The sequence below is a fragment of the Microtus pennsylvanicus genome, chromosome 22 (genome assembly GCF_037038515.1).
Source record: "Microtus pennsylvanicus isolate mMicPen1 chromosome 22, mMicPen1.hap1, whole genome shotgun sequence".
In the NCBI taxonomy this organism is placed as follows: Eukaryota; Metazoa; Chordata; class Mammalia; order Rodentia; family Cricetidae; genus Microtus; species Microtus pennsylvanicus.
This window is the reverse complement of record NC_134600.1, coordinates 7,721,157-7,744,253: the sequence shown is the minus strand read 5'-3', so window position 1 is coordinate 7,744,253 and position 23,097 is coordinate 7,721,157. Positions and strand designations below refer to the sequence as shown.

At 46.5% G+C, this 23,097-nt stretch overlaps 1 protein-coding gene across 4 annotated transcripts in view; it reads left to right on the top strand.

The window, feature by feature from the left end:
• Positions 1 to 23,097, top strand: part of LOC142839679 (unconventional myosin-Ib) — a 152,865-nt gene that overhangs the window by 115,442 nt on the left and 14,326 nt on the right. For 2 of the 4 annotated variants that reach the window (XM_075955911.1, XM_075955909.1), the window contains exons 14-23: positions 6,618 to 6,722; positions 9,776 to 9,838; positions 11,871 to 12,071; positions 13,098 to 13,324; positions 15,892 to 16,092; positions 17,596 to 17,689; positions 18,503 to 18,652; positions 20,759 to 20,827; positions 22,121 to 22,207; positions 22,488 to 22,574. In XM_075955911.1, coding sequence (XP_075812026.1) covers positions 6,618 to 6,722; positions 9,776 to 9,838; positions 11,871 to 12,071; positions 13,098 to 13,324; positions 15,892 to 16,092; positions 17,596 to 17,689; positions 18,503 to 18,652; positions 20,759 to 20,827; positions 22,121 to 22,207; positions 22,488 to 22,574 — 1,284 coding nt within the window. The remainder of the gene's footprint in view (positions 1 to 6,617; positions 6,723 to 9,775; positions 9,839 to 11,870; positions 12,072 to 13,097; positions 13,325 to 15,891; positions 16,093 to 17,595; positions 17,690 to 18,502; positions 18,653 to 20,758; positions 20,828 to 22,120; positions 22,208 to 22,487; positions 22,575 to 23,097) is intronic. The other 2 variants (XM_075955912.1, XM_075955910.1) reach the window with 1 other exon arrangement.

The window sequence follows — 23,097 nt, the reverse complement described above, 5'->3', positions numbered from 1 at the left end:
TCAAAAAAAACCAGAGATCCTCTTACAATTAAGAGGACAGCGATCTGTACAGTTTTTTAAATCAAACCTTTATATAAAAGAGCCCTTTAGTTAACAGATGTAGAGTGGATGGGTTTGAACAACAGGCCGCCAAGATGGCCCAGCTGCTTGCTGTCAAGAACTGGTGACCCGAGTTTTACCCCTGGCTGGCCCCATCTGACTCTGTAGACCAGGCTGGGCTTAATGACGGAGTTCTGCCTGCCTCCGTCTTCCAGTTGCTAGGATTATAGGTGTGTCGTGCTATTTGCTGTTTTCCATTCCCGGTCTTAGTTCCTTGAGAGAAGTAAGACTTGTGCGTTGTGATTAATGGCGTGCTCTGTCCATTTCCCTTCGAAACCGTCTCAGTTTAATCTCCAGCTATCGTGATTTTAAGAATTTGTTTTAATTTATGAACGTTCATTTGGAGGCGTTCGGAATAAAAATATGCCTGGATAATTTTAGATACTTTTATCTACTTTTTATTGAAAATCCGAATGGTTCCTTTTTTAATGTTCTTTCAGTAAATTATTCACGTACCTATCCCAGGTAGTAACCTTTGCTTTCTTGGATTCTCGGCAGTATGATAACATGGAAATGCCTGTATTGACCCCAGAAAGCCCAGCTAATCAAGATTGAACAGTACCGCAACCCAAAGTAGGAGTCAGCGTGAACGAAGTGTTTAGACTCCATATCAGTGAAAACGGGTGTTTCTGTAATCTCCACCCAGGTGTAAAAATAACAGAGTATAAATAGAACGCTGCCTGGTTCTGTCAAGACTGACCACAGGAAATAGGGCTCTGCTTTGAGAGAGCACTGTGAGTTTCACGTTGAAAGTAGACAGAAAGGGGCTGGAGAGATGGCTCTGGTTCTTCCAGAGGTCCTGAGTTCAGTTCCCAGCAACCACATGGTGGCTCCCGACCATCTCTTGTGGGATCTGATTCTTAAACTGGCATAAAGCTAGGCATGCTGATAGAGCACTCACGCATAAAGTAAATAAATAAACCTTTTTTAAAAAAATGTAAGAAATGGAGAGTAAAGGCCCAGGACGTTTCCTGAGCTGTCCGATTCTACCTCTGGCTCCGCGGTCCCTTGCACAGAAGCACTTTTCAGCAGAGCAGGTGGAAGCCCTTCGTCTCTTTGGTACCTCCCTGAATGGAGGGGAAATGGGAGCATTAAACCTTGGGATGATGATGTTTGGATTTGCCCACGAAGCAATTAGGACTGGAGGGCGAATCTGTCTGCCTTGCAGGCTGCGTGTAGTCTGGTGTCCATTTGGAAAACAGATCAATGAAACAGAATAAAGAAAGGTGGAAGACTGTATTGCGGTGCTCAGAGGAAAACACTGTAGCCCTGCACCCTGGTAGAACAGGAAACCCTCTTTCCAAAGGAAGAAAATGTGTCCAGACGCCCCGCGCAGTTAAGTTTGGGCTTTGTTTTATCCGAGAGTTTGGTCTTGGATTTCTGAGACATTTTTATAATTTGCCCATTAAGGACGAAGTGGGCTGGCCAGGTAGGAGGGTATGAAGGCGATCGGCATAAATGCCTTATACGAAAAGGGGGGAAGGAATAAGCGCTGTTAACTTTAAAGATTATATTACATTCAAAAGTAAGTTGGGCAAGTGAAACTTTCCTTAGGGCTTATCTGATAGGAAGTTATTATAACTGGCGGTTAGTTTACTGGGAAAGTTAATTAAACATTAACAGTGCCTTGGACATGGAGGCATCACGGGCTGGTAATTCACATCCTGTGTGGCTGAAATGCTCCCATCCAGGCAGAAGGCTGGCTGCCAATTCAGTGTCCACCTTTTGTTTCCTTGTTTTGTTTTTTTCAAGACAGGGTTTCTCTGTATCACAGCCTTGGCTGTCCTGGAACTAGCTCTTGTAGACCAGGCTGGCCTCAAACTCACAGAAATGGGAATCTCCGGGAATTCAAGGCCAGCCTGGTCTACAGAGCTAGTTCCAGGACAGGCTCCAAAGCCACAAAGAAACCCTGTCTCGAAAAATCAAAAAAATAAATAAAAATAAAAAAAATAAATAAAAATAGCATTTTTTTCTTAAAGTTTACCATATTTGATACTTACCTAGAAAAAAAAGATGTTAGGTATTTAAAGGGAAATTTGTTAGTTACTCAGTTTTGTAAATGTTTAGGACAGTGAATAGCTAATGCTAAGTGCTTTTCTTAAACATTTTGAGGAATTTTTTTTCCCTGAAGTTTACTTTAAAAAATTAGTTACTGCTTTAGAGCCTATTTCTTGGAGTGGTGGCTTTAAAAACTAATGGTGGCTAAGTCTGTTACCCTCTTCTGTGAAAATGGTGTGATACTCGGGGACTACCAGAGGCCCCCCGACAAGGATGTCATCGCAAGGACGCATTTACAGCAGCGTTGTCTCCATCCCAGGGTCTCGAAGGTGCGCGGATACCCTGGCTTTATCCACAAGTGAGCCATTTCATTATATAGAAATGTGAAACTCCATCTCATACATTACATCCAGATGCCAAACGTTTGGCCTCAGCTGGGAGAGCAGACCTGTAGAAAACACCGACAGTGTGTATTGTAGAATTAGCGGCACTTTTTGTTTGAAAAACTCATGGTTTCCAGAGCATGTTTCCTGCAAAATGCACTGTCTCTTGTCCTTAATACCTGGGATATGGAGTTGTCTCTTGGATTTACTTCTTAATTTTAATATTTAGATTTTATAAAGAGTTCAACTTTTTAAAAATATGGAGTTGCCTTTAGAAGCGTAAGATATCCTTAGCTGCTTCTCTTGCAAAGGAGATTGTAAATAGGCCAATATTTAGAAATCAGTCATGGTTGGTACCTGAGGTAGAAAGCAGCTCTGACTCGTGCTGGGAGCACAGTCAGCTCAGCTCAGAGTCTAGAAGATGTTTTAAGAAGCCCCGGGGTTGAAAGCATTAGTTTGTTCTGCCGCTATAAACAGTGGGTGCTGGCCGTCCCCGTGTGTGGTTGGGGGGCACTGTAAAGTAGCCCGAACCCCTGTACCATCCAGTTCCCTGTATCCCCATAGCTGTCTCTTTGGGGCAGAGGATGTTCCGAGCTTCCCTGGCGGGGGGTCATTCACTAAAAACTGAAAACACTTGTTTGAATGCGTTCCCGAATGTTTCAACTTTTTCCTCAGATTTTCTGAGTCAATGTGGGCACAGCAGTAAAGAAGACTAGGGAGGGGGTTAAGTCGTGACGGCAGCTCCTTCCCTGGAGGCTTGATTCATGAGACTGGTGTGCGGGGTGCTGGCTGCTCACCATACTCTCGCCACGCAGAAGAGTATCAGATAGACGCTTGCTGGGGACGTTCAGGTTCCATGAGGATTTCTAGACTTGCTTTGGACATTGTATAAAGGGGAGGGAGACCCACGTTTGAAAACCTTGTGTTATTTTAACCTGGAGAAATGTGTTAGAACTAGTAATTCATATGAGAATTATTTTGCCACCAGGCCCTGCCTTCCCGTCTCCCTTTCTCCCTCTCCCCTCCCTTCCCTCTTTCCTATCTTCCTTCCCTATAGGCTTTTACTTACAATTTTCCAAGTTTTAATTCTGTCCAAGAAGTTCTATTTCTTCCAAAAATTGAGCAGTGTCAAGAGCTTAAACTTAGACCACAGTATATATATATATTATCATCCTCTAGTTTGGGCAGTAATAATTATTGCTCCGTCCATGATGTGTTTTGGAGTATGTAGAATATAATTGTAGTAGATGTTGATTTCAATGTGGGGGAATACATTCATTTCTGCACTGATGGTTGGGTCTTCTGGTTTTGTTGGGGGGGGGGGCTTGGGAGGGTGACTTTTGTCATTTAGAATAAGGTTGGAGAGTTTAGCTTTTGTTCTTAGATCGTCTCTAGGTGGATACTGTCTCCATGCCATCTTAACTGTTTTTTTTAAAGATTTATTTATTTATTATGTATACAACATTCTGCCTCCATGTATGCCCACATGCCAGAAGAGGGTGCCAGATCTCATTACAGATGGTTGTGAGCCACCATGTGGTTGCTGGGAATTGAACTCATGACCTCTGGAAGAGCAGTCTTAACCACTGAGCCATCTCTCCAGCCCTTAATTGGTTTTGAAGGAGGAGCTAGTTCAGCGTGAGCCCACATAGCACACAGAAGCAGGTCACGGACGAGAGGTCCTTCTGGTATGATTCTTGTGTGATTTTTCCAAATGCCTTTTTTCCCTGACTCTGGGTAGACGTAGACCGTGGGTCTACACGTAGATTTTCTTTACACAGATGTTACACTGAATCAGGCAGCCCTGGACTCTGAGCGCTAGGGCTTTCGGGAAAGTTTTATGATGTGTGAGCAGTTCAGCGGGGCCCCTTTCATCCTGAAGAGCCCCCTCTGTAACAGAAACATAGTTGAGCTACAACATCCAAGTTTAGAGACGCTCCCTTAGGTTGGCTGTGTCTTCAGCTCAAGTTTTCCACCGCTTAGCTGTGCGAACCCTGGTGCAGGTACCAGTTAGCCCAATGAGTAACCGACAAAGTGCTTACTACTGAAAGTCTGTTGCTAATTAGGAACTGACTGCATTTTATGTCTGTCCCCACCCCCTGCACCAGAATGCAGTAAGTATAAACCGTTTGCAGTGCCGGTCTGTTGCATGTTCCTGTGCTAATAGCTTCTCCAGTTTGCGTGAGTTTCGTAGCAAGTGGTCGCTGGCTAATTGCGTGGATATGAGGTGCAGCACCCAGGCAGGGAATTAGAAGGGTGGACAGTAAACACCCCTTAGCTCGAACTGAATCCGCAAGCTGTGCTGTAATCGTGACGCTTTGCCGCTGGCTTCTAACCTGTGTGTGTGTGTGTGTGTGTGTGTGTGTGTGTGTGTGTGTGTGTGTTTCATAGCTTTGTTTTGAAAGCATCCATAGCACGTACTGTATCCAAGGAACCAGTCATTTCCCTCCCCTGCCCCCACCAGTGGACACTTGAGACTTTAGCATCGCTGTGTTGAAACTGCTCCGTCAGCACGGATTCTCAGACGGGAGACTCTCTCTGTTTGTTTTCCAGTCTAAGAGGGGTCTGCTTGCATCAGGTACTCAAATGTTCTTTTTTTTGTTTGTGATCGTAGCATTATGTCAGTACCTGTTCTACCAAACCAAAAAATCCTGATGTTTCTTGTATATGAAAGGACTTTGTGGTAGGTAAGAGCAAGACGGCGTCCAGCAGCCGTAGTGGACTGACTTTAGTTTCTAGTCGAAATTGTTAGTGCTGAGATTTTAAAGGGTGTGTACGCACAAAGGCACCCGGGGGGGGGGGGTGCCCTTTGCGTCTAAAACTACGTTTGTGGAGGTATTGCAAACCCATGCTTGCTTCTTTAGTGAAAACCTCCAGGACTGTGGAAACCATTGCTGCCTCACTGAATCTAGCGTTAGCGAGGTCAGTCGGCGATAGTGCACGCCCGTGTGTCATTTGTGGTTTGGAGTTAGAAGTCTCTGTCCCTGCACTGCCGTGATGACAAACCGGATGCCAGACAAGGATGTAGTTAGGGGCTTTGGCATGAGTACCCAGTTCAGGTCCACCCAGGGGAGGACCGAAGTCAGAGTAAAGATCAACTGTCAGAAACCTCAGTGGCTTTTGTGCCTTTGTCATTGGGAGAGAGACGTGAAGGCCAGTGTGTGCTTACGCCCACGGAGTGATGAGCCTCAGTCTTCCCGTATGTGGGGGTTCCTTGTCAGAGCAGGACCGGCCAAGTTTCCCGGAGGTAGACTCTTTGTGTCTCTTTGCCCATTGCCAAGAATGAGAGGGAGAAGCAAAGCAGACAAGCTTTGGCACCACGTCTGTGTCATTCTGGAAGGTTCCAAGTGGAATACGTGTTCCTTTAGCAGATGACATTGGCACCTTCAGCGTGTCCACTGAGCTCTGCAGATTGTCTGAAAATGATTTCAAAGAGCTTCCATCAGAGGATTCCTAGGAGATGATTAAAATGAGGCCAGACTCCTGGAGAGAGAGCATGGGGCCCTTGAGAGTGTGACGCAGCCTTCTGATAGGAGACATTGTCTCTGACTAACATGTGGTCTCGATGCTTTGACTTCCCTGGATTTCTGTTCAGTTGGGGCATCTGCACTTGCTGATGCAGTACGGCAGGCATCACGGTGAGCGAGAGGGTTGGGTCAGCTCTTCCCCTTAAGTAACGTCCGATCAGATACATCTGTGAACGTAGCCAATACGTGCATATATGTGCGTGCACACACTTAGATAACTGTGCCGAGTGAGGGACCTGATTCCGGCTGGAGGGACCAGGTGTGGCAGGAAACCCTGAGAATTAATGATTGGGTAGTCGCTGACAGGGATTACGGACCTCTCTGTGTCTTTACTGAACTTCACCGGGGAGTTTGAACAAATTGGGGGCCTTTCTCAAAATCCCCACCTGTAAGAACTGCGACATCTGTGCGTATTTCGTTTGTTCGCTGACTCATGAGCCATCCCTTGAGCGCTTACAAGGGACGTTGTCTGTTGTGGAAGCTTGTGTGGAGCCTCAGTCAAGTCTGAAGGGAGCGTGTGGCGTCGCATACGGAGTGAAGCGTGGTGTGTCTTTGGTAGGGAGAGCTGTGATACGGTCTTATGTGTATTCGTTTCCTTTTCTCCCCCTAGGACAACAGCTTTGAGCAGTTCATTATTAATTATTGTAACGAGAAGCTTCAACAAATCTTCATCGAACTCACTCTGAAGGAAGAGCAAGAGGAGTACATACGGGAGGTAAGGCTGAAACTGTTGAACGATTGCTCCTTTAGAACCAAGAGTCTGTGTCTGGGAGACTCCCTCCACGTGGCCTGAGTGAGAGTCAGCTCTCAGCTTCCTTCTATTGTATCTCTGTGTTTTGTGTTTGCTATGGCAGCTGTGCTGACTGCAGCTTTCTCTGGTACTGCACCGCTAGTCTGGAGAGCAATACCTGGTACGTAGTAGACGGGCCGGGCGTTAAATAGTCGTTAATGGCCTTCAGTCTTGTCCGGATTCCAGCGTAGTTATGTAAAATAACGTGGTGTTAAAATGGAGACCAGTGGCTGAGTTACTATGGTCGATCCACACACTGGACTAGAACTCCAGCGTAGAGAGGAGTGAGTAGTTCATACACACACACCGTGAATCAAATGCATGTTGCTAAATGAAGAAACCAGAGTCCATCGGTCTTAAAAGTGACGAAGCTATTTATATTGCCTGTAGAAAGCCTTGGTTGGTGGTGCCAACAGGGTGGTTCAGAGACTGACTCTTTATGGTTGTAGATTTTGGGTGAGTTGACACTAAGAATTATATACCAAAAAAAAAAAATTCAGCGTCACCACAGGTGGACTGAGGATTCTTTGAGATTTTGCTCAATCTTAAAAAGCAGAGGTTGTCAAAATTTATAATAAATAGCATAGCATTTGTTATATAGTCACCATATTCCAGATGTTATTTAAGGATTGTCTCGCTTAGCCGAGTGGTGGTGGCGCAAGCCTTTAATCCCAGCACTCGGGAGGCAGAGGCAGGCGGATCTCTGTGAGTTCGAGACCAGCCTGGTCTACAAGAGCTAGTTCCAGGACAGGCTCCAAAACCTAGAGAGAAACCCTGTTATCTCACTTAACTATAGTTTTAAAATAACCAGAAATAATTGTTTGTAAAGTCCTTTCATCTTTAATTCTAAAACAGCCTTGAATTTTTATGCTTTCATTTTTTTAAAGTAAACATTCTCCTTCAGTGATTATTTTCGCGTTCCTGTCTTTGTTCGCTTTTGATTTCCCAGTGTTTTAAGAGCACTATTATTACCTCTTTTCCTTCTTTTTTAAATTAATGAAGTTGCATCTGTTTGCTGTGGCTCTGAGCATGCTGTGGTGTGTGCAGAGACCAGAGTACAGCTTGTGAGAGTTTTCTCCTACGATGTGGGTCCCAGGGACTGAGCGCAGGCTAAGCCTTCTTAACACAACACTACTCTTCCTCTTTAGAGACAAAATTAACAGTGTAGCCCAAATGAACTTCATACTCAAGACAGTCCTGTCTCAGCCTCCTACGTGCTGGGATTGCGAGCGTGACGTCCTACCCCTGGCAGATAGAAAGGTCAATTGATGATAAATAATGTGACCGTATCTTGCTTGTACTCTAACAAAGCTCTCTGGAAGATCTGAGAGAGAAAGGAGCAAGCCACAACCAACTTACCTTGCTCACTTCTCAGCCATTAAGGGCTGACCTCATGGCTCCTCCTGCCTTATATTCTTCTCTCTGCCCAGCCGTATCACTTCCTGTCTGTCCTGTCTATCTGTACAGACCTCCAGACCTCCGTAGATAACCTGTGGCTAGCTCCACCCGCTGATCTTTGGGCAAGCTTTATTTGATAGAGTATAAACAAGGTATCATTCATAGGTAGATAGGTAGGTAGGTAGGTAGATAGATAGATAGATAGATAGATAGACAGACAGACAGACAGACAGACAGACAGACAGACGGGTGATAGACAGACAGATGGAAGATAGATGGACAGACAGATAGATAGATCAGTAGGTAGGTAGATAGATAGATAGATAGATAGATAGATAGATAGATAGATAGATAGATAGATAGATAGATAGACTGACTGACTAGATAGCTAGATCGGTAGGTAGGTAGGTAAGTTGATAGATGGATAGATAGATAGATGATAGATAGGTAAGTAGATGGATAGATAGATGGATGATAGATAGATAGATAGATGGATTGATAGATAAGTAGATAGATAGATAGACGATGGATGGATGTTTGATAGATTGATAGTATATAGAGCTATGTTTTCCATGAGCTCATATTCTCGTGTGTGTGTGCACGCTCACAAACTTGTTTTTAAACAGTATCTTGCTGTGTCACCCAAGATATCCCCAACATCCATCCATCTGCCTCGGCCTTCAAGTTTCAGGGGTATAGGCATGCACCTCCATACACTCCTGCCTGTATTTTCTAATGGGGCTGCCAATCCCCACTAAACCAACTTGTTAATACTTCTTTGTTTGCAAATGACCATTTTACTTAGAACAGTTCCGTGCTTGTCCGGCAACCTTTGGTCACATAAACACCCTCAAAGCAAGCTTTGTTCTCGTCCTGTCTCTTCATCACATGCAGAATGCCAGGACATTAATGTGTAGATTCCCTGAAACATGTCTGGGCAGACCGCTCACTTGCTATGTAAACCTTTTTCTCTTAGGAAGAAAGTTCAGTGACTGTGCGTAGAAATGGAGGTTAGGGATGATTGCAGTTGGCTTCACAGGTTTGGCTCTGGCACTAGTGTTGAGGCTCGTGGGGTAGCTTTCCCATGATTTGGAGAAACTGCTTTCTCTTTTCTGGGCTGTTTTTACACTGGAGATAGTTAACCGACTTAGATCTCAGCATTGCCTCTCCAATGACTTTTTTCCCTCATGGTGACAAATAAAATCTCTAGGCCTTAGGTTGCTGGGATCAAGTTCTGCCCTGTTTCCTTATAAAGATCATAAATATACACAGAGCAATATTGACCCCAGGGCCCCTTAAGTAAATATTTGGCTTCGAGCCCGTGGAGTGCATGGGAAACAGCCACAGATGGGAGCGTGGAATGGGAAGCAGTCTTGGAGCAGGTCCAGGGCTGTGGCTTCGTTCGATTTGTCCATGGTGGGCTGCTGTGTTGGGGAGGTTTGGGGAGCTGGGAGGTGATCCTCGCAGCTCTGGTTCTGGAGAGAGAAAGTGAGATGGGGGTGGCGGGGCAGCTGTCCCTTTTCAGATGACGGTACGCGTTGTCACGTGGATTTGGCTTTGTTGTTCTGCTCTGTTTTCAGGACATAGAATGGACTCACATTGATTATTTCAACAATGCGATCATTTGTGACCTGATAGAAAACGTGAGTACTTACGGATTCACGAAGGTTTGAGCGGTATAATCTCACACTACACGCAAATGATCTCACTGTGGTTTCCGCCTTCCTCTGTGGCACTACTCAGCTGGGAAGACGTTATGATAATCCTCTTCTTTCTCGGCTCTTGAGTGTGTGCATGGCCAGCTTTTCTCACCGTACTTAGCCAGGGTCCCCGGTCATGTCCTATGGCAGCCCTTTTACGCCTTCAGATGGCAGGGCCTCGCGTAGACCAGCATTTGTGTGATGACAGCTGGTGGCCAAGATCCCTAGAGTTTTTCAGAAGACTTTATTTGAGTTTTATATAAAGTTTATAAGACTGTGAAAAGGAGGAAAGTGGGGGAAATTGCAGGGCAGTTTTAAGAAAGGTGTTCGGGTTTAAGGTTTTTGTTTTTAGGCAGTATTAGAGAGGTCATTGTAGTAGCTGTAGGAAGCTGTATCTGTATGTGGAAACTGGAAGCCCCTTTGTTTAACCTCAGGTGGCTAGTACTTCTGACCTTGAATTAGTAGTTTGAGATGACAACATAAACTTACCTCTCCTGCCAACTTTTTACCTGCCCTAGAAACGGGTGCTGTGTTTTCAGAATACCACCGGTACTCAGCACTTTGCTGCTTGTCTTCCTAAGCCCTCGTGGAAGTCATGGGCTTAGCCAGTGTTTTCCCATCAATAGGCACAATCCTCCTGAAAACCTCCCCTTGGATGGAGTTGAACACAGAAAACGATATTCCAACGTACCGCTCCTTCCTGATCAAAGGGAGCTTAGTTTTGAAAGCTCCGACCAGGGTTGCGGGGGAAGCGTTGCCATCCAACACAAAGGATTCAGAGTCCTCACCTCAAATCCAGAGATCCTAGATCCTCCTGGAAGTTGTTCCTAGGAAATTCTGTTACCTGGGGGCTCTGCTGTGGGAAGTCTAGCTTTCCTGATGAGTGTTTTCCTCATAAACAGCAACACTTAATTATTTCTCTTAATAGAGGGAAATGTAACACGCTTCTATGCAGGCTTATCTCCCAGAAAATCCCTTGTATATATGATTGAAGAAACTCGTGTTGGCCGAAGAGCCCGGGGGCCCAAAGGAAGCGTTTCCTTCCACTGCCACCGCACAACAGCGTCTATTCTGGGATGTTGTGAGCACACTGGAGAGCCCAGTCTTCCCTTGGGTTTTGTAAGGAATGAATAAACTCTGGCCAAAGGCTACCATAGCCTCGAGAGGACAGGGCCTTTGCTTCAGTGGAAGTGGGTGGGGTTGAGGGTCAGTGGCTTGGATTGTTTCTGGAACTGTGATGTCGGAGCCCTGGGGACAGTCGGAGGAAGGGCACTGCACTTGTCAGGGAAGCAGGAGATTCCTGATTTCTGGCTCCCTCTCGGACTGGCTCATCTTGAAATAAAATGATCCTAGAGCCCGAACGCACGAGTGAAATTACATTCATAATTAATACCCCTTTAGAAATTTTATCTGGAACCAGAGCTTTATTCTGCACGTGGTTTTGCAAAGCTCTTGATTGCAGGATCATTAGCGTCCCGAAACACGGCACCATTCCCCTCCCTCCAAGAAACCCAGCTTTACCCTGAATCCATGAACAGGCTGGTAACGTGAGACCAATCTGTTGCCTAAGCCGTGAAGCCAACAGAAGCCTTAGGGGACAGTGCTGGTATTGTAACCTGTTCTTGACACCATTCTCCCCTGCCACCTCTGAATTCACACTTGACTTTGGACTTGAGGCCCACGCACACGTGTCTGTGAATTCCATTTGTACTGAGGGTGAGGTGACCGTGGCCCCTTCCTGTCTGCTGGACAAAGACAAAGACTTTTTCCTTTGTCCACCCCCAGCACACCTGGGGCATTCTGGAAAGGAGCTGGCTTCCTCCGTGGCCTTGTGACTCTTTGTCTATTTTCTGTAGCAGCCGAACAGAATTTTTGCATGTGGCTATATTGATTTTGCTAGGGGTTGTCATTAGGACTAATTGTCAGAGCAGAGCAGCAAGGAAGGAAGGAAACCCCTTCATTTCTTTTCTCTCAGAACACAAACGGAATCTTGGCCATGCTGGACGAAGAATGCCTGAGACCCGGCACCGTCACGGATGAGACCTTCCTGGAAAAGCTGAACCAAGTCTGTGCCACCCACCAGCACTTCGAGAGCCGGATGAGCAAGTGTTCTCGCTTCCTCAACGACACAACCCTGCCGCACAGCTGCTTCAGAATCCAGCATTACGCCGGCAAGGTACTGGAAAGCTCCCCAGCTCCCCCGGGCACACAGTTGTCTCCAGGGCTGCTGTGGCTTCTGGGGGACCCGTGTGCTGAATGAACCCTGTGGCCACATGAGGTCCGTAAGAGCAACCCACACTCACTGACAGCTGAGTCCGCACCGCATCGAGCTACATCTCACTAACAAATCCTGGGCCCTGAATGAGCGCTAAAAAGTGTTCTTAAATCGTTTTATTATTTTCAGCTGTTAAGCTGTTCTGTCAGAAATGCCTGGCAACAATAACAAAGAAGACCTTCCAGAAGAAAGGCCTACAGTGTGGCTTTAAATGTACAAGTTATTCAGCAGAAATAAAGAATTCTTAGATGGAGATTTTTGAGAGACACTGGGGAAAATACCTAGTTAAATTTTCCTCAGTATTTGAGGAAGTTAATCTCAATAAAAAAAATTGGATAGGAGGCTGATTATTAGAATCTCCAAAGATTATTGATTGGGTCAAATACTGCCTTTTTAAATAAGAATGAGAGTCCTTATTTGGACACTGAGTGAAATGGCTAATAGCTGGATTACCTTTTGTTTTAGGATGCCCCAACATTGGCCCTTTTTCTCCATTGGGCCGTGAGAGTGAAGGCCACATTCCTGCTGAGTTTCCCCGCCACTTAGGGTGGCTGTGGAAATGTCAGTGTTATCTCTGTTTTCCCTTTTCTGCTTTGAAATGAACTAGACTGGCATGCGACCAGCAAATAAAAAGAAAATCCTCAAATCCGTTCAGACACATACACATACCAAAACCCGTCTGAAATCCTTTGAGGATGTCATAACATGTTGGCGTCTATTCTTGCAAACCCTGAAGGACGTTGGAATTTATTTTGATCTCTTCTGCACCTCCAATTGATGGACCTCAAAGTTGGAGGCGAGCTGGGTATCTGTGCGACTAGCGCGCTGGGGGCTTGTGATGTCGAAGGAGTCTGGATGCCGTCATCATTCTGGTTTGCCGCTGCCCCGCGCGGTGAGCCGGCACTGAGTCCCGTGTGCTGTCCACAGGTGCTGTACCAGGTGGAAGGGTTTGTGGACAAGAACAATGACCTCCTGTACCGAGACCTGTCCCAAGCCATGTGGAAGGCCGGCCACGTCCTCATCAAATCCCTGTTCCCCGAAGGGAACCCCGCGAAGGTCAACCTGAAAAGACCCCCAACGGCCGGCTCACAGTTCAAGGCATCCGTGGCCACCCTGATGAAGAACCTGCAGACCAAGAATCCCAACTACATCAGGTACTTCGGGAACACAAGCTCAAATCCAAGCACACTTACTGAATCTTATTTTCCTGTCTGTTTAAATTTAAATGCAGCCCAACTGGAGAGTCACAAACACAGCGATAGGTCAAAGAATACAGCGTTTGGTTGTCCTAAAAAATCCACAGCTGTATTTCTTTCCAAAAAATGGGGGGGAGGGGGGGTGTATACTAAAGGAAAAAAATGTGGCGTGGCCTGACAGGAGACAGGAAGCTGGCGGCAAGTAGGAGTTCCCAACTTTCTGTTTTTATGGTTTGTTTTTTAATGACAAATCACAGAAACAAATGGTAAGATGTTTTCCTGAGGCTGTGCATGCTTCTCTGTCCGTGGCATCCACTTGGATGCCTGTAAAGTCGTATCAGAGTATAGCAGTGAAGTAGGCAGCGTGGTAGTCACTCTTGGGAGAAACCCTTCCCAAAGCAGCCCAGTGTCCTCGAGGCAATCAGAAAGATGTCCCTAAAACCTAGAGTCACTTCAGTTTTCTTCCTTTGTTTTCCAGCTCCTAGGTCATCTTAGATGGGGCTTGCTCTGGATTCGGGAAGGTCCCACTCGAGTTAGGATCTGCAGAAGCAGCAGGAAGCGTGTGGGCTGTTAGAACAGAAGCCAGCATGCACCTTGCCCTTGTAATTTCAGCTAGGAACAAACCAGAGTGAGGGACAGTTTCTGTATGTTTGGTTCATTTACCCGAAAATCATATCAGTAGAAACAGAAACAGGCAGGGTACCCTGCTCTCATTTACCCAAGTTAGAACATGTGTCGGGAGAAAAACCTCACTTCTAGGAACTAACCCCGGCATCTTTGATCGTTTGTTTGCGCTCTTCTCAGTGGAGTGGGGTTATCGAGTTCTCTCCAGATGCCGTTTACATGAAATGATCCACACAGCTTTGAGATAGAACAGTTCGATTACTTTATAATCATGATGTTTACCTTGGCGGCATCACCCGAGTGAGCCGCAAAATACGCACCATCAGCCTAGGGACTTTCCTGTTCTCTAGTTCTTGTGTGTCCTGTAAGAAATTGGGATGAGTCCCAAGACTGTGAGGTGGTCCTCGGGCTCGCTGCTAGAATCTGGGCAGCCTTGGACTTCAGACGTAAGACTAAACTCTTCCCGTTGGTTGTCCCTCATCCTGTATCCATAGCCAGTTGCACGTGTGTGTTGGAGACTGCTGGAACTTAAGACTTTTCTCCTGAGCCGTCTGTTGCCGTCATTGAATGCGTGCAGTAGGCATTATATGGTCAAAGGGAACGTATGCAAACATCAAGACAAAACGAGATGAGATTTAGCAGTGTATGTGCACGTGTGTGTGTGCGTGCGTGTGTGTGTTAGGGAGGTCACGTAACAGTTGTACAGACATACCATTGGTGTGTGTGTGTGTGTGTGTGTGTGTGTGTGTGTGTGTTAGTGTTAGTGTTAGTGTTAGGGAGGTCACGTAACAGTTGTACAGCCATACCATTGGTGTGTGTGTGTGTGTGTGTGTGTGTGTGCGTGCGTGTGTGTGTGTGTTAGGGAGGTCACGTAACAGTTGTACAGCCATACCATTGGTGTGTGTGTGTCTATGTGCGTGCGTGTGTGTGTTAGGGAGGTCACGTAACAGTTGTACAGCCACACCATGGATGTTTTACCGTTGTGCTAGGCAGCCCAGGGGTGATGATCTTGTGTGAGCCAAGCCCTTGTGTGATCCAAGACTGATAACAAGTCTGGCACCTGTTTCTACATCAGGACGTTTTGTGTAAGAGCAGCTGTAGAGCTAACAGGGAAGTTCCTGCTGTATTGTCATTCCACCATTTCCAAGGTGCGTTCTTCACCTTCGTGGTCAAAGATGGCTGCCCACTGTGTTGACACCCACAGCCCACCGTTGACATGGACACCGACCAGAACACAACACATTAGCTCTGCTTTGTTACTAAAATCTGATCATGTGACTATACCTCCTTACTAGGAAGGGAGTCTTAAGGACGTAGTCCTTCCTAAGCAACAGAAAGCCCTGCTACAGAGGAACAGAGGCCCAGGAGAGGGAGGGGAGGGGGTGTTGATCTTCTTATCACCATTCAGGGTCTACCTGTAATCCTAGTGCTGGGAAGGCGGGGTCAGGGATTCCTGAAGTCATTGTCCCATTACTCTACCTGAACGGGTGAGCTGGGGGTCCAGAAGTATGGACACACACATACATAGACACATCTGTCACCATAAAAGGTTTCCTTATGCGTGTCTTCTGTGTGGATCTCCACCGCCACCTCTCAGAGGACTCGAACTAGGAATTCAGACGGGTTTTGCGTGGATGCCACATAGACATAACTGTGCAGCGTGTCCCGTTTTCATCATTGACACTCACCAGGGCCATCGCACGTCCTTATCATTTTTTAATTGTAGTGTGTGCAATATTACATTCATTTTTAGTTTATTGTGAAAGGGTTTGGAATAATTAGAGACAAAGGTTTGGTTTCCCAAGAAGAGCAAATAATTACCGTGGAACCGTTAGACATGAAACGCCACTTAAGATCCACAGAGGCAGAGTTTAAAACCTAAAATACTTGAAATGTCCTAGGTGCATCAAGCCCAACGATAAGAAGGCAGCGCACATCTTCAACGAGAGCCTCGTCTGCCATCAGATCAGGTACCTGGGTCTTCTGGAGAACGTCCGAGTGAGGCGGGCAGGCTACGCCTTCCGGCAGGCCTATGAACCCTGCCTAGAAAGATACAAGATGCTTTGCAAACAAACATGGCCTCACTGGAAAGGACCAGCAAGGTAAGCAGCTCTGTCTGTGAGATCATCAGCTTTTAAGGTGTCCGAGTAGCATTGTGTTCTTGGTTTGGCTTGGATGTGTCTCTGTATGTGAAGTTGGCTGTGCCCTCTTCCATTGGGGTACCATTGGAGATAATTCTCCACTGACTGTAGAGGCGTCAATTTTCTTTGACGTTGAAATGGAAGAAATGAAACTCGCATGCCGATGAATGTTTCAAACGTACGTGTGGTGAGCTCATAGGTAGTTGGTAGTTGCTGTATGAACTCGCGTGCTGGAGAGCAGCTGTGACAGGAGAGGAACCTCCACTGTCACCAATCAGGATGGCCCTGGGGACAGTAGAAGTCTGAGCACTGCAGAAGAGCCAGCATGCCTGAGACAGGCACTTGGGGCGTTTCATCTTGGGCCAAGGCTGTGTGTCCGTTCTCAGTGGGACCCAGCCTTTTAGAGGAGATTGAGTAGTAAGTAGACATTCATCCTGAATTACAGAAGAGACAGAAGTCTCATATGCCATAGTCTCGTGTGTCTAATGCAGACTCAGGATGTTGTCTCTGCGCACCGTTAATTTCAGGGATGTTGCTCTAAACACGCCATAGCACAGAACACTATTCATTCCCTGTCTGGCAGGCAGTTTGCAGGTTGGTGGAGCCAGGCCGGTTTTAGAAACTGATGTTGCAACCAAGGTCAAGGCCTTGTTCCTTCCACAGGAGGCCCTGTTCTGTAGCATCTGATTGGTTTGGCTCTCAGCACTGATTTAGGCTCCGCTCACCCTCTGCCATGAAAGTGATGATGGAAGTGTCCCAGGAGGGCCCGCAAAGGTGGCTCCGTGGTTTCATAGCGCTTGCTCCTTCTGCGGGACTTGCGGTTGGGTCTCAGCGTCTACCATGCAGGTCCAGGGGATGCAGCACCCTCTCCGGGCCTCCCTCAGGCACCAAGCACGAGGGTAGTACCCAAAAGCACTTGCACCCAGAGTTAACTGAGCTGAGTAGGTTCAGTAGAGGCCTGAGGGTTTTTTTGCTTTCATTCTTGGTCCCCATTGATACATTAATTGACTATTTTTTTTGTATTAGTAACGAACTCAAGAAACCTCTGCATTTCTTAGTGTGCATAGTTCTGAACCTAGATCTGCTTTAGTAATATTTATCAATCTGGGTTAGTTTGTGGAAATCCGTCTTGGAAATCCTTTGGTAGAAAGATGCTCACCGGATGAGTGAGCACCCTAAGAACATGGAACCATGTTGGGCCTGGAGAGGTAAAGGTGCTGGCTGCATGGCCCAGCGACCTGAGTTTGTTCTCTAGGGCCCACGTGGTGAAAGTAGATAATCACTTCCTACCGGTTATACAAACACACACATACACGCACACACATACACGCACACACACACACACACACGTAAAGTTTTTATGTAGCTTTTTCTGTGTATTAATGAGAACCTGATATTATAGACGGTAAAGCTATTTTCGTAACTCGGGGAAAACATTGTTTGGGGTTTTGTTCACTCTTCCAGGTCTGGTGTGGAGGTTCTGTTCAATGAGCTAGAGATCCCTATGGAAGAGTACTCCTTTGGCAGATCCAAGATATTCATCCGAAACCCAAGAACAGTATGTAACCTTTACACTCTGAACTCAATTCCCCGCGCATAGAAGCTAATGGCTGAGGTCCTCCCCACCATGAAGGCCGTATTCCTCTGTTCGTCTGAAGTATCCTAGAGCTGGTGCACGAAAGGGATAGTGTATTATTTCCACAACACCAACACTATACATAGCTACCAAACCTTGGCTGAGCCGCTCTCCCTGATTCCCAGAGATTGGGAGGCGAGCCTGCCAGTGTCTGCTGTGTCTAAGTTACACAAGAGTTTTAGGGATCACAACTCCATGGGTGCCCGTGGAACGTGGAAGGAAATATTTTTTTTTTCAAAATTCATCAAATTTATAGACCTCCTTAGAATTCCTCAGAGTCTTTGTCTAAAGAAACAGATGGGTGAAAAGTTTATTATTATCACCCAACTCAGTGGGGTGGCAGTTTAGAGAACTTGAGGGCGCTCAGGTTGTTGAAGAGGAAGAGGCAGCCAGCGCCTACATTAGGGGGAGTTGTTCCCTTTTGTCTGAGCGTCCTTTGTTTGAAGATCTGAACTCCCGCCTCTCAGACTTCTGGGCATCATGTTGGTCCTGGAGCTTCACCCTGAGCTGCTTTGCATCCTTCAGAGCAGGAAATTGGTTCATTCCAACCTCCTCTGATTTGTCATGAAGCCTGAATAACTGGATCCTTCACGGATCTATCCAGATATTTCCCTCATGCACCATGGTCTGTAGCATGCACATTGAAGGAGCTGACCTCAGCACCCAGGGATGTCCTCTCATGTACGCCTTAGGCCTGGGGAACTTTGGCTAAGTCTGTCTATCATTTCTTACTAGTTATTCCAATTAGAAGACATAAGGAAGCAGCGGCTGGAGGACCTGGCCACTCTCATTCAGAAGATTTATCGGGGATGGAAGTGCCGTACGCATTTCCTGCTCATGAAAAAAAGCCAAGTTGTGATTGCGGCCTGGTGCAGGAGATACGCGGTGAGTCCCGAAGCTACAGCTTGACGTAACCAGCTGACTTCTCACTGCATTATAATCTGATGTAGCCATACCAGCTTCTCAGTACAGCCTGACATAACCATAGCAACTTCTCCATACAACCCAATGTAACCATGCCAACTTCTCATTACAGCCTGATGTCATGATGCTAACTTCTCGTTACAGCCTGATGTAACCATGCCAACTTCTCAGCGTTCTCTATGTGCTTACCACGTGTTTGCAGCTTTTCCATAGCTAAAATATCCCAACAACCTCATGAAATGCATATTGTTATTTTTTTTTTTAACCTGGGAAAACAAGGCCTAGCGCTTCTGAGAACCTGCCCACAGCTCTCAGTGGCAGATCATGGATCTGGACTTAAGACAGTTCCAGAGCTCGGGTTGAGTGTTCCAGACTGTTTTGCACTGATCTCGGGAACACTGTAGCAGGAAATCTATCTTGGATTTTTGTCGTTGGCTTGAGGAGATTGTGTCATTTGCTTTTACGACGATGGGGACAGTTGTCTAAAATGATTGGCTGGCTGCATAAACCACCGCAGCATTGAAGAGAAAAGGCTTTAATCTCAGAGCACCGAAAGTTTGTTTTAGTACAGCTATGGTTTTGGTTAAAGAGCTGGATTGTCTTTAGTCCTCGGATAGAAGGCGTCGATAATAATATATATTTGCTTAACTCATAGGGAACTTCTTTGGAAGTTTAGCAGTGGGGTTGACAACTTTGCTGGAGGCAGGCCACGGATTTGGAAGGGCCTGAAGAAGCTTTGCCTCTGCCTTCACGCAAATTTAAGTCGTGTTCTTGAAGTGAATCGTAGTGGTCAGAAGAACACAGCCTGTGAATGTGTTCGTTCTGTGCTTCTTCTCCTCAAAGTTAAAACGCAGGCTAAATTTGCAATCAGGTCTCATTTAGCGCAATCTTCCCTCTGCATCTAAAGAGACATCTTGCCCTCAGATAAAAATCCGTGTTGGCTTACTTTCATGAAATGCATTTTTAGCATCTTCCCAACTTTTGGGAACCATTAATGTATTGAAATGATTGAGCTTAAGGTGCGCTTGGTCTTTGAGTGGGTCTTTAATTGCTCGTTCTAATTAGCAAGGTTACAGACACCATGCAGGTCTCAGGAAGATTAGACACCATGCAAGTCTTTGAATGACGACTTTTGAATGAAGGGCCTGTTCCTGTCCACTCAGCTAAGACACGGTGGACTGTTGTCTCTCTGCCTGGTGGTCACGGATCCTCCGAGCACACAGCAGCACACTTCTTTTTTTTTTCTTTTTTCTTTTCTTTCTTTTTTTTTTCTTTTGGTTTTTTCGAGACAGGGTTTCTCTGTAGCTTTGTAGCCTGTCCTGGAACTCCCTTTGTAGACCAGGCTGGTCTCGAACTCACAGAGATCCGCCTGCCTCTGCCTCCCGAGTGCTGGGATTAAAGGCGTGCGCCACCACCGCCCGGCTAGCAGCACACTTCTTAACTCTGCAAGCTTAGGATGCTCTTTTATCCCGAGATAGGGAGGACCAACAAATAGCCTATCTTTAAGGTGTGCTTTTTTTTTTTTATCATTTCTTATTTTGAGGTCATTAAGAAAATCCAAACCGGGTGGTGGTGGCGCACGCCTTTAATCCCAGCACTCGGGGAGGCAGAGGCAGGCAGATCTCTGTGAGTTCGAGGCCAGCCTGGTCTACAAGAGCTAGTTCCAGGACAGGAACCAAAAGCTACGGAGAAGCCCTGTCTCGAAAAACCAAAAAAAAAAAAAAAAAAAAAAAAAAAAAAGAACACAAGAAAATCCAGGCTTGGGCTTAATCATTTTGTCTTGAATTCCATAAAAAAGCTCTTAAAAGCCTGTTGTGCTCTGAGAGCAGTGAAGTGTACCCAGCAGCCGGGTTCCTGACTTGATAAGGTTCGCATTTAGCAAGGGGAAATAGGCATCCTTCCTGCTAGGGTTACTATTGCCGTGACGAATCCCTGGCCAAAGCAACTTGGGAAGGATGATCAGGCTTCCACTGCTCCTGGCGAACAGACGCCCTTTCTTTGACCCTGCAAGCTCTACCTTTTAGCTCTGCAGAGATGACCGTTCACCTCTTCCCCTTTATCCCACAGCAACAGAAGCGGTACCAGAAGATAAAGAGCTCAGCCCTGGTGATTCAGTCTTACATCCGGGGCTGGAAGGTGAGTTATGGACGTGGGAGCTGGGCTTCTCTGCAGAGGGTGCTGTCTTCAGGCTCGCTCTGCAGGGGACGGTTTCCCCTCTCCTACACCTGTGCCGCAAACAGCCACAAGGAAAGAGTAAATATTAAGGGGCCAAGCAGGGAGCCCTGGTGATTGTGTCTTGGCTGCTTCCTTCTCATTGCTTGATTTATTTATTTTTTTAAGCTTTGTTCTCTAAGCAGGAAGTCCCTGAAATAATACTGTCTGTAATTGCGACATCCTTGCACCCTGTGCTTTTGAGAGGAGCCATTGTCCAGAAAGGCGTGGTCCAGCCAGTGCTTGATTCCTGTGGATTAGCCCCATGTCCATGACTTCCCAGTGATCCTCTGCATCCCCTTCATAAAGACTAAAGGCTCCTGGTCCTGGCCTGGGCTGTGGTAGGAGGGAAAGTGGACAGCCATAGTGGCTGCTCAGGTTCCAGGTCCTTCCAGCTAAAGCTTGGTTCAAGGGTCAGTGAACTTGGGGCCCTAGGCAAACTTAAGCCTGTGTTCTGATTCGTACAACCTGCAAGTCAAGAGTGGTTTTTATATTTTGAGCCATTGTAAACAAAAAGCAGAAGAGAGTTTCAAGCGCATGAAAATTATGTGACATGTGGATTTTAATATCCATCCATGAAGATGTGGCCATATTCACCTATTTTAGACTCTAGGTCCGTAGTAGCCAAGTCCTCCAGTAGCTGTGGCGCACTGTGTGACTTTCAACACCAACCATTTACCATCTTACTCTTTAAAAAAATAATTAATATTTTAGCCGGGTGGTAGCAGCACATGCCTTTAATCCCAACACTTGGGAGGCAGAGACGGGTGGATCTTTGTGAGTTTAAGGCCAGCCTGGTCTATAAGAGCTAATTCCAGGACAGCCAGGGCTGTTACACAGAGATACCCTGTCTTGAGAAAAAACACAACAGTAATAATATAATTATTAATATATAACAATATAATTAATGATTATAATATTAATAATGATATTATTATTTTGTTAATTCTTTGAGAATTTCATAGTGTTTTTCATGACTGAGCCTCCACGTTCATGTGAATAGCCCGTGTTGCTGTGGCCATTGTTTTCCTGTCGTATACCAGGGTGGGAGGCTGCCTTTTCCCGGTGTGACCTCCCTGCCATGCTGGTGTCTCTGGGCACTTGCTTCCGTTCTCCTCTGGTTCTCACTGGGCCGTGTGTGTTGGGACTCTCCCCTCTCTGAAGATGAATTTCTAGTCGCTCTTTAAGTTCATTGAGGGGATGATTTCTCTACCGTAGGCCCGCAAACTCCTGCGGGAGCTGAAGCATCAGAAGCGCTGTAAGGAGGCGGCCACCACCATTGCAGCCTACTGGCACGGAACCCAGGTAGGCGAGGGGCCCTGCAGAGGGAGGTGGGGTCGGATGTAACTTGTGGAGCCGAGCACCCACAGACTCAGGGACGGAGAAAAACGACTCACTGGCTTGAGCTACTGAGCACACGTGCCTCTCCTGCCCTTGGCCGCGTTTTGGTGCGGGTGGTGGCACATGCTTTTGCGTTTACTGTTGGTGACCGGTGTCTCCTTTTCTGTCTCCCTTGGGAAGCAGCAGCAGCAGCAGCCTTTCCTGCCTTAACCCTTTCTGTCACTCCTTTTCAAACGCACCACAGGCGCGAAGGGAGCTGAGGCGGCTGAAGGAGGAGGCTAGGAATAGACATGCTATTGCAGTTATCTGGGCTTACTGGCTTGGATCGAAGGTACTTGATGCACACGTCCCATCGTTGCGTCCGGGAGTTTCGCGGGGACCAACCCTGGTCTCTTAGCGTAGCAGGGATGAAGGGTGCATTTGTAGAGACTCACCTCTCAGTGCATGCTCTAGCAGCCAGATTAATAAGCCCGGTGATGCTGGACGGTAGGATGCCGTGTGGGAGCTTTGGCATGTACAGACCGAAACACTAATCTCACTAATAAGACTGTAGCGTAGTTCTTCTTCTAAAATCCTCCTGATAATTTGCATGTTAAATGCCCACTGTTTCCAACTGTTGAATGCTGGCCAATTTGGGGGGGCGGGGAGTACTTGTATGCAGGGGGCATGTGAAGAACGTTAAGGTTGGGGTTCGGATCGGTTTCTGCAGGGCGTTGACAGATGAATGCCTTTAACACGTGCTTTGAAAGAAGTCATCTTTAAATGAAATCGCGTTTCAGGCTGACACCTGTTGGTTCCTGGAAGCCAACGGTGTCGCGTTTTCAGGGGAGGGGGCAACTGTGATTTCATAGGAA